This window comes from Bidens hawaiensis, unplaced genomic scaffold (assembly GCF_021521415.1).
Source record: "Bidens hawaiensis isolate Kalapana, Puna unplaced genomic scaffold, B.hawaiensis_p1.1 tig00011860_1, whole genome shotgun sequence".
NCBI classification, from domain to species: domain Eukaryota; kingdom Viridiplantae; phylum Streptophyta; class Magnoliopsida; order Asterales; family Asteraceae; genus Bidens; species Bidens hawaiensis.
Window position 1 is genome coordinate 456,436 of NW_027491945.1, and position 11,453 is coordinate 467,888.

General features: G+C 35.2%; 1 protein-coding gene across 2 annotated transcripts; it reads left to right on the forward strand.

The window, feature by feature from the left end:
* Positions 1-4,167: 4,167 nt before the first annotated feature.
* On the forward strand, positions 4,168-5,231 carry LOC143539292 (glycosyltransferase BC10-like). 2 transcript variants are annotated; one of them, XM_077032640.1, is made up of 6 exons: positions 4,168-4,314; positions 4,391-4,471; positions 4,570-4,611; positions 4,691-4,750; positions 4,824-4,970; positions 5,049-5,231. In XM_077032640.1, the coding sequence occupies exons 1-6, from the start codon at positions 4,222-4,224 to the stop codon at positions 5,175-5,177; spliced, it is 552 nt and encodes a 183-aa protein (XP_076888755.1). In that variant the 5' UTR covers positions 4,168-4,221; the 3' UTR covers positions 5,178-5,231. The 2 variants fall into 2 exon arrangements, with proteins under 2 accessions (XP_076888755.1, XP_076888756.1); XM_077032641.1 differs by having other exon boundaries at positions 4,391-4,466.
* The last annotated feature ends 6,222 nt before the right edge of the window (positions 5,232-11,453 follow it).

Genomic DNA, 11,453 nt, shown 5'->3' on the forward strand with positions numbered 1-11,453 from the left:
TCGTATTTTGCTTAAAACTTATAATAATACTGAATGAACTATAAACACGAGTATAGTTGTTGATTTCTTTGACATTATTTAATTTATATTTACCAAAAAAATTTTGGCCTAATGATATCAACATGTTTGAAAATGTGTCACTATCTAAGTGGTGATTAGAAAGTGTGTAGTCTTCTAAGAGCATTTTCATCCTATCCCTCAATTTGTGAGGCATGTTTTTATAATGTATGGGTGTTGTGCGTAGAGAAAAGAGAAATATACAATGATTTTTCTATATATTTGAAGAGCTACTATTCACACTCATGTAAAGAATTGAGAAAATTATTATTACTTACAAAGTATAAGCACCGCCTGCTTTGACTTTCCCGCAATCTTTGCAACCCCAGATTCCAACAGCCTTCCTTCAGCATACTGCAATAGAAGACCCAAAATACGAGTTCAAACTATAAGTTAAAAGTCACGTCTCTACACGCTCACTAATAAAAGACTCGCTTATCTTTCCACAAAATTCACAGAAAAATTTGCTGTGTTGACTGACTTCCATCTTCTTGATCTGCTTTCTCAAACTAGCACCATAACGGGTTCCTAAAAATCAGATGTTGCAGGTAGACGTGCACAAAAAAACCGGTTCCGGAACCTAACCGGTGGAACCGAACCGGAACCGGTTCCAGTTCCAACCCGGTTGGAACAATACCCGGTTTGGGTATTTTTGTACCCGAAAATCGGGACCGGTTCTACTATATATATTTCAGTACCGGTTCCAACCCGGTTCCTACCCGGTTATTATTTGGAACCGGTTCGGGTCGTACCCGGAAAAACCGGTTCCGACGGGTTTTTTTTCAAGGGTCAAACAAAAAGTCAAACTAGCCGTTGGAACCGGTTCCAACGGTAATATAGCCGTTGGAACCGGTTTTTTAGACACCAAATAGCCGTTGGAACCGGTTCCAACGGTAATATAGCCGTTGGAACCGGTTTTTGAGGCAATATATCCGTTGGAACCGGTTCCAACGGTAATATAGCCGTTGGAACCGGTTTTTGGGCCAAACCTATATATAACTTGTTTCCATTACTTGTTTCACCATTACTTGTAATTATTTGTTTTGGTAAAATTATTTGTAACTTGTTCGACTAATTATTTGTTTTGGTAAAATTATTTGTTTCGACGAAGAAGAATTGTACTATATGTTTTATTATAATTTGTTCGATTAATTTTTGTTACTTTTTTAATAACGACGAACATTTTATTTATTTAAAAACTAACTATTACAAACATTATTAACACATAAACGATACTAAACATAACAACTAAAACATAAAAAACAAAGTCCGTCGTTTTAATCCGGGAATACTTATTTTTGGGTTGTAGAGCCGGACGACTCTCCCACTTCCTTTTTTTTATCTTCCAATCTTTTTTTCTCTCGACAATACTTATTCGTATGTTTTCGTAATGTCGAGTTGGACCCTGCTTTAAGAAACTTCGAGCAATATTTGCAACGTGCCAACTCATGTGAGTCGGTCATGAGACACAAATCGTAATGGACCCAAACATCGGGGCATCTTGTTGTTTCGATCACCATAACAACGTCATCATTGGATGCCATTTGTGGTCGGTTTAAGGTTAATTTTGGTTTGTAGTGTGTTTTATGGTTTTGGAATTGGAGTGTGTTTGATAGTTTTGAAACTTGCTATTATTAGTAAGAAAATACCCTATTTATAGTTAAAAAACCGGTTCCAACGGTCAAAAACGGCTATATAGCCGTTGGAACCGGTTCCTAACGGCTCTAATTTTTAAATTTCAAAAAAAACCGGTGGAACCGGTTTTTACGTAAAAACCGGTTCCGGTTCATACCCTACCGGTTCTTAAAAGTTCGCATATCTGGGCACCGGTTCGGGTCGGGAACCGAACCGGTTCCTGACTGGAACCGGTGTCATTCTCTACCCGGGTTGAAAAAAACCGGTTCCGAACCGGTTCGGGTTTTCAAGGTGTACCCGATTTGTGCAGCTCTAGTTGCAGGTATTAAAAACTACTAAAAGATAACAATGAACAATAAACTGTTGATCCAAAAAGAAAAACTTTACCATATTTCCCGACGATACCAGCCTTCTTGGTTCTCTTAGTCTGTTTAAAGGTAACAGATATTTTGACACGTGAGCATAAGAAAATACAAGCAAGCGAATAAAATATAAGGGAGAAAAAAGACAAAAAATATTTTACATACATAAATCAAATAGAAGTTCAATAGTGATAAACAAAGACAACAGTTACATGGCTTATAAACTAGCCATAAATGAGAGTTAAACAAAGGCATTAACAACGCAAATTGTAATGTTGAGAACTACAAACAAGAGCACCACATTATATGCCGATCCAATGAAAACCAATATATGAAAAGTGAAAACCAGTTGTCTAAATCAAAAAACTCAAGGCATCATCAGTAACTAATGCAAACTTTTTAAAAGATCACCATATGTAGTAGAAAAAATGCAATTGCAATTGCAATATATAATAAAGACAGATCATCAAAATCTAGAATCAAAATTCCGCATTTTTGAACCAAAATGAGCAAGCAATTCAACCAATCAATCAATCCGGAAGCATGTATAGTAACAACGAATAACAGAATGCTAATAATATACAAAGATCGAATGTGTACCATGTCTTTGAATCAATCAACTGAGACGCCGCAAAAAACCCTAAGGGGGTGTTTGGTAGAGGGAACTGAGAGGTGAGAAATGGAATCGGAAAGAATTCTCTTGTTTGTTTATGAAAGAAAGAGGTGAGAAATGGAAATAAACCATTTCCATTTCTTTGATTTTGTTTCTCTAACAAAAGCGGAGAATTGGATTTCTCTGGTTTCATTTCTCAGCCTCACTCTCTCACGCCTCTTCCTCACTCTCTCCAACGATCCTATTATTGTTCGGCTTTGTTTTTTTGTTCATCAATACATAACATTAAGGTGATCAAACATCCTCCTCTATAAAGGTCCAAACAGATTATCGATTGCTATCCAAACCCTAGCTCAATCGAACCAGAGCTCACAGTCAATTGACCGATGGCGATGCGTGATTTAGTCACCGGCGGTGCGGCGTGTGCCGTACCTGGCTCTTCTTTGTCGTCAAATCCGCTCGGTGCTCTTGCGAACGCGCTAATTGGCTCTTCGTCTCAAAAGGTACGGCTTATTTGCCGTTAGTTTTGACCTAATTGGAGTTAATTATGTTGAATTGAATCGTGATGTTAGATAGAAATCATAGCAGATAGTTATTAGTTATTTACTTATTCAAGCTGTTGTAGTCAGGTAGTCGTTATTACTTATTATTGTTATTATTGGAATTGGATTATGTTTATGATGTTTAACTTGACTATACATGAGCTTGGCGAATTTTGACCTAATTGTGCTTAATTTGTTGATTTCAATCGTGAAGTTAGAAATGGTTAGGTAGATAGTTATTTACTTATTCAAACTTTTGTAATTAGGTTATTTAATTATTATTGTTGTTGTCAGAATTGAATTATATTAGTGATGTTTAACTTGATTGTACTCGAGCTTGAAGATGATTGCTGAAGCAGAATTGAGTTGTATTTATTGAGTTCTGTACTCGTCCAAAAGTTTATCGTTAGATTGTTCTATTATTTTGACCTGAATGTACTTAATTATGTTGATTTTAATCATGAAGTTATTTAGTTGTTCTAGCTGTTATAGTTAGGTTATTCTAATATTATTAGAATTGAGTTATCTTTATGATGTTTAATTTGACTGTACATGAGCTTGGAGATCATTGATTAAGCAGAATTGAATTGTATTCGTTGATATTGTACTCATCCAAAAGCTTATCGTTAGGTTGTTCTATCTATTATTATTGTTATTATTATCGGATTTGAATTACGTTTATGATGCTTAATTTGATTGTACATGAGCTTGGAGATCATTTCTAAAGCAGAATTCAATTGTACTGTACATAATTTGTGGTTCTATTGCTGTTAATTTTGACCTAATTGTACTTAATTATGTTGATTTCAATCGTGAAGTTAGAAATCGTAGGTAGATAGTTGTTTAGTATTCGAGCTGCTTTGAATAGTTAGTTAGTTTATTTGACACCAGAAAATCATAAACAAACGTAGGTTGCCCAAATACTCGAAACTATTGCAACTTTTAGTTGAAGTAATCAGATAATTACTTCCATTCAAACACCCTAGTATAAACTGTTGTTGATCTGGGCTTTATGTGTTTTAGCTTTCTTGATATGAAAGAAGGTCGCTACAATCCTAGGATGTCTTCTGTTATACCAATGGGGAAATGGCGAAAAGCCTCACAGGTTGAACCATATTTTTATCACATTTTGTCTTATGCAATTTTGCCTTAATTTGGCTCCTTTTAATTGAACTTTTAAGTGGATTGCTTTAATTAGAAGCCATGCAAAAGTTGTAGCATATGACGGCATCGTATTTCCAGTTTTTAAGAAGTTATGTAAGGTTTGTATTTCCATTTTTGTTATAACATCAGAAAAGGACAACATATGAACATATTGGTTTTTATTTGTTACTAACATTATTTATTTAATGTTTTTCAGAGACGTCCACCCTTAGATTATAGTAAAGGAAAACAGAATTATGTAAGTTATTACATTTTCTTGAAATCATTTTAAGGTCAGCCTAAAACTCAATTGTGATTTTTTTTTTCAAAATATGCAGAAACTTCAGAAGCAGCGTAATTGCATTCCTGATGAGCATTATGTGCAGACATTACTTGCAGTAAGAAACATTTTTTAATTTCTTATGAAATCTTATTTCCCTTTATAATAAGGTTTAAATTGTGTGTCCTAAGATGAATGATCTCGAGGGAGAGCTTGAAAGGCGAACTGTGACATACACTTCATGGATCCAGTCCGCCACAAACATGGAAACGAGAAGCTGGCATCCTGTAACCTATAACTATGCAAGTGCCAACCCTCAACAAATCCAAAGAATCAAGGTTATATATTGTATGTTTTTCTATCATTATTCATTTTGCTTAAAATGGCGAAACCACTTATATATATTGCAATTGCAGGATATAAACCATGTGTATTATGAGACTGAACACCGAACAGAATGGTGTAAGACTAATGGAATATTGGTCCCCTGTTTTCTGTTTGCTCGCAAGTTCTCTAGAGACGGGGCCATGCGGCTTCTGGCTTAAGGGAATTTTGATGCATCTGCTCTGCAACATACGACTCCATGACTGGTAGGAAATATCTAGATTGAATAGCAATTTGTCATCATAGATACAGTGTATACACAGTAACTGTCTAAAAATAGATGTCATTAAAATGACTTGTTCTCCCATCTTAATGCATGTTTCTTTGAAAACAAACACGTTGTTGTAAAATGAATAATAAGTGACTAAGCCCAAAAAAACGGGCTGGTGTTGCCATTGTGCAAAACCAACTAAGTTTTGTAAGTGGATGGTATCTTATGAAGTGTTTGTATTATTTCTTTCTTTTTACTGGATTCGGTTGGTAATCACCTCATCCGTGCATAGCGTTAACTGTTATAATTCTCCGTTTATTTCCTATGTACCAAACAAGAGAAATGATTCTCAGCTATATTTCTCTACTGAAATCTCTGTACTACCAAACGGAACAGTCAATTCTCATTCTCCAGACCAATTCCCTTTCTCTGCAATTCTATTTCTCTATTCCATTTCTCTACAATTCCATTCTCTGTACCAAACACCCCCTAATTTTCAAAGCCAAATGTGACGGAGAGTGACTTTATACGGATATGGACCGCACAACCTGGACTTGTGTTTGGGCAACCCAGTGTATCTGACCCGACCCATCAAAACATACCCTGAATCGTTTTCTATCTGACTCGATGCTTGACCTATGTTGACCATATCCGAAATCGGTTCTGGTTCATGAAAATACCTAATTTCTAAGGTTCTCTCTTCACAACGGTTTAAAGACATAAAGAGAATCGTAAGAAGTTATGGCGGCTCCATCTAAAATATCGAAACGCGTAGGTAGTTAAATGAAATTCATATAAATAAAAAAAGAAAAAGAACATAGAGAAATTAAAATACGTTGTTGTAAACAAAAGATATGAAAAACTTTTTAAAAAATCATTAAATCATCATCATCGTTCACAATATCCCACCAATAGCAAAGCTATAGTAGGGTCTGAGAAGAGTAAGATATGGACAGCGTTACCTCTACCCGGTAGGAATAGAGAGGCTGCTTCCGGTGAGACCCCCTGCTCGATAGTAGTTTCTCATCAAGCCTTGGACTAAGGCACATAGCACTCAACCATCATGACCCCGGCCGATTGATGCATGTACCCTTGTCTTATAATGTTTTGGTTATAAGATTTTAAAAAAATCTTATAACCAAAACGTTGGTTCAAACCCGGGCAGGAGAAAGAAAATAAATAAATACATTTATGACATGTTTGTCTATGCTTTGATAAATTGTATATTATAACGCACTAACTCCATTTTGAATAAAGCTTACACTTAAACGTAAATAAATAAAAATAAGAGCGCCACCATGATATATTCAGAGTTCTATAAAAGTCATATTTTAACATTATAAGCAAATAAAAGGTCATGGGTGGACATCAGTCAATTTGTTTGAAAGACGAAAAAAGATGTAATATCTATACCTAAATATTAATTTGAATTACCACGAATTTCAATGACCAAGAATTGGTAATTGACATGATAGGTAACTAGAAATACACAGAAATTCGCGGAAATATTTCCTTTTATGAATAAGTCATATCTTGCTTAGACCAATAAATAGAGTTGAGGTTATAGCTAAAGCCGTTAGTAGAAAACTGAAATACTAGTTATGATTAGAGGTGCATAAACCGGTTTAAAATTCAAAACCGGTTTGGGTTAAAACCGGTTCGGTTTGGTCAACAAAAGTCAAAACTGGTTTATGATCGGTTTCGGTTCAGGTTGAAACCAGTTTCTTACAATGTTACGATCGGTTTCGGTTCGGGTTTTGACCGGTTTTTGCCCGGTTTGGGCCGGTTTTGGTGGAGAAAATTACAAACCGGTTCCGAACCAATGGTTTCAATCGGTTCCAAACCGGTTTCTACATAATCGGGTTCAAATCGGTTTTGTTTCAGTTTTCAGGCCGGTTCGGTTAACTGGTGTGTCGGAACCAAACTTTGTTTTATACCGAGATCGGGCCGAGTTACACTCGCTTAAACCCGAGTTTGGGACTTTAATTGATAAAAATCCTCAAACTTGTTTAAGCTACTGATTTTATTGAAGTTATTCATATATTTAAAATGTTTAGTCAGTTGGATGTGGGTTTGCTACTTTATTAGTTCCCGAACCGACTAAACCGAACAAATCTTAAAAGTTGGATCTTGATGCTTACATTAGCGGGATCGTGCACACTAGCACTAAACCAACTCCTCTATGTAAAACTTAACAAAGGTTAAGTAAAACTAAACATCAAAGGCTCGGTTTCATGTAAAACCTATTTCATGTTATGCTTGCTTATTTAATTGCATTTTGTAAAATATAACTTAAACTCCCGAAAACCCAAGCCTTGTTTTTATGAACTTTTATACCATTTATATCTTATCTTCAAGACTCATTATTAACTCTAGGTCTTTCAATCTAGGACACACACGCTAAACCGCCGGCTCGCTCTCTTGAAGATTATTATTATTATTATTATTCTAAGTTTTCTTCATCGATATCACTATTTTCCAAGTAATTCCATCCCCGTTTTCCCTGTTATACTTTGTGGGTACCTTGCATACTTAAACAAAAATGATCTAAGACTCGAATTCTCAAACCACAAACTCTAGTTTATGTGCTACTTGAATAATTGCTCGATTGTGTGTTATATGTCTCATATGATTAATTGTTAAATGTTTATTGCTTTTGTTGGTTGATCTCATCCTTATTCTCAATAAGTATGGTCATACGCTCCTCCTTGTAATTTGGTATTTTATCTATTTGAAAGGAGCCTCATTTATTTATGTTTTGTATATCGTAATTGTTGTTATCATTTACGGTTTCGCATAAGACTTGTGGATTTTGTCTCATATTATATATACACAAAAAATCATGGAATTGCTCACCAACATTCGTGTTGACAAAACATATTTTATGCAATGTTACAGGTTTGATTATTGGTTGATTGAAGATTTGAAGACGTTAGTTTATTTTGGACCGTTAGGTTATTAATGAAATGAACTATTTGTTTTCTTGTACTTTGTTTATTTGTAATGAACATGTGTTTTGTATTTGATGTTAAATGAAATGAATGAGTTGCTTAAATAGTCACTTTAATAGTGTCGTGTGCATTAAAATAATCACGTCGTGCCCCGGCATGTTCCTCCGCTTTTAGTCGGGGTGTGGCATTTTACCTTTCAAACAAATTGGAGGTATGCACACAATTCACATTTTATTCAATATTCCAAGTGTGTCCTACATACTACTTGAGATCACATAATGACAGCCTCAACTAAGTGGCTCTGCCCCTGGTAGTTTAGTGGTCTCACCACAATCTTATCGAAGATAATCCCTTAAGTTAGGTGCATCTTCTTCTGTTAAACTTTGAATGAAAACATGTCACAAGAACACCCACAAATTGCACGAACTATGCGACACTAATTTTTATTAAGCTTAAGTGGAAACAAGCATGACTTGAACAAGCTGTAAACAAACTCAAGCCCTAATACTAAACAAAGTCGAATTCAAATACTAAAAAACATAAACATAACTTGAAGCAACTCAATCTCCTCCCACACTTAGGACATGCCTTCCAACTCTTTTACCCACCTACTAACTTCTTCGGTGTTGCCTTTTCACTCGGCCGTCAATGATAGAAACCTTTCCGTTTTCCAAGCTATCAATGACAGAAGCCGTTCCGTTTTCCAGGCCGTCAATGATCGACACCATCCAGTTTTCCAGGTGGTCAACGATGGACACCTTTCTGTTTTCGGAAAAAGACCAAAATGTCCATATTGGCATTCCTCATTCCAGTTATGTCCATCAAAATCAAACCAGCTTAACTTGTCAATAAAAACTCAGGCGGCCAGCCTTATTTTAAATCATAAAACGACCGGATTATGACCAACCTCGAAAAGCCACATGTCCATATTCAGCCGGGCGGAGCCTGAATATGCCTGTCTATATTTTCCCTACAAGCTTGTACTTTTTGAAAAACAGGTGGCTACTGTTTTTTTTAAAAAAAACATGTTTTCCGTGAAACTCTTTCACAATTTGGTGTTTTTTAATGTTAGTATAATTAATTTAGACTTAATTGCAGTTATGGTCCCTGTTGTAAAACCCAAAACGCAACTTTCAACCCTGTGGTGACCATTTCGCAGATAAGGCCCCTGTTGTGGTCATTTTTTTGTAATCGGACCCTGCCGTGAACCAAAAGTTTGTTTTTCTGTGAAAACACTATTATAACAGTGCAATTTGCAACCTTGTGGTTTTAAATACATGCAATTTGGAGCCTTGGTTTGTTAAAATATTTTCCTTCCAACAGTTTAAACCAATGAATGTTGATTTTTTATGGTTGACTATCCGTGACCCGTTGACTCAAACTCAGACACAATGTTTGACCCTAATCTTGATTATGTATATGGTTAACCAATTGTAACACAAAGTTTGGCTTTCATAAGTCAAACTATGATTTTGTACAACATTAACCAATTGAAACACAAGGTTTGACTTTCCTAAGTCAAGCTGTGCCTTTCAACAAATGCAACTGTCTAATATACTCAAATGCATACAACATATACACACACATATACACACACGGATGTCTGCATATATGCAAACACACAAAAACATACATATCTGCATACATATGAACACATACATAACAGACAATTATGCCCAACAGTTGATTATTTAACACATATAAGCACATAGACACACAAAGACATAAACACAAGCGCGCGCACACACACACACACACATAAACGTTGTTCCTTAAATATAAAGATTGACATTGCACTTATACAGATAACTAGATATTGCATTTAGTTCATCAAAAAACCTAATTACTACTTATTATAGATTATAAGTATTAATATATATACACAGATAAATATATACACAAACACATGCATATATGCATACACAGATACATACATAGATACATATATGCATACACATATACACAGACATAATACACAGATACACAAATACATGCATATATGCACAGACACAAATGCATAACCATTAACCATTGACCTATACACATACATACATACATGCATATATATATACATACATACATACATACATACATACATACATACATACATATATGTCATTCAGATTCATAACCATTAACCATTGACCTATACATATACATACATACATATATACATACATACACACATACATACACATATACATACCACATTGTCATTCAAACCATTGCAGTTATATATACATCATAAAATAGCTTAACATTAATACCAAAAACATATATTTACATAGTTACTAGTTCATAGAATTCCAAAATACTAGTTAGCATAATACAAAACACCTAATTAGTAATTAAGTTTTTATAATACATATATACAAATACCTAGTTATTCATGATACTTAAAAGCAACTTTAAACTAATTAAAAGCTACTCTAACTGATTAAGGCCTCCTGCAGCAAAGTGGATGATGTAGATTCGGTTTGGGTATGGCTTGATCAACACAACCAAATCCATCATGAATCCAGTCCAGGAGGCGTTAACCCACATCGCCGCTACAAAATGATAAACGGAACCGATTTTGCTATGATTAATAGTCGGAGTATTCGATTAGCAACTTCAAAATCAACCAACAATTACGAAAATCACAGTCACCTGAGAGAGCGGCGGTATCCACAAACATGTCCAGCATCCATGCCATTGAGTTGATGATGATGAGATCGACGCGGAAGACATTCCGGGCCGAACCGGGCTGCGGCCCCATCACTTTTTTCGCTCGGTTGTATCTTTTTTCCGGAAAAATCAAGAAAAAATATATATGTATTGAGTGCGGCCCATCCATATTATTTGAGTCAGGGCCAGCCTAGAATTTTTATAAATATAAAGTTTGTTTAAAACTGAAGATGAAAAATCATTTATGAAATAAACGTTACGATAAAGAAAGGAAGGCTAGAAATAAAACTCCATAAGAACAACCGCAAGTTCAAATAAATTTAAACAAAAAAACTAAACATTAAGCCCAAAATCCAACCCTAACATATGGTTAATGGTCGAACACAACAACAAACAAAGGTTCCGTTATACTATGGCCGTTTTGTGACTTACTGACTTATGAGGTTTAGCACAGAAGTCAAAACTGAAGCTGAAAAGCAAGCAAGTGAATTGATGAAATCCTTTGGATGTGAAATCAATTGATTGATTGGGTACTACCGTTTTCGGCTGAGGCCTGAGGTTCGGAACTGACTCGTGTTAGAATGAAATCGATTAATCGAAATAGTCAT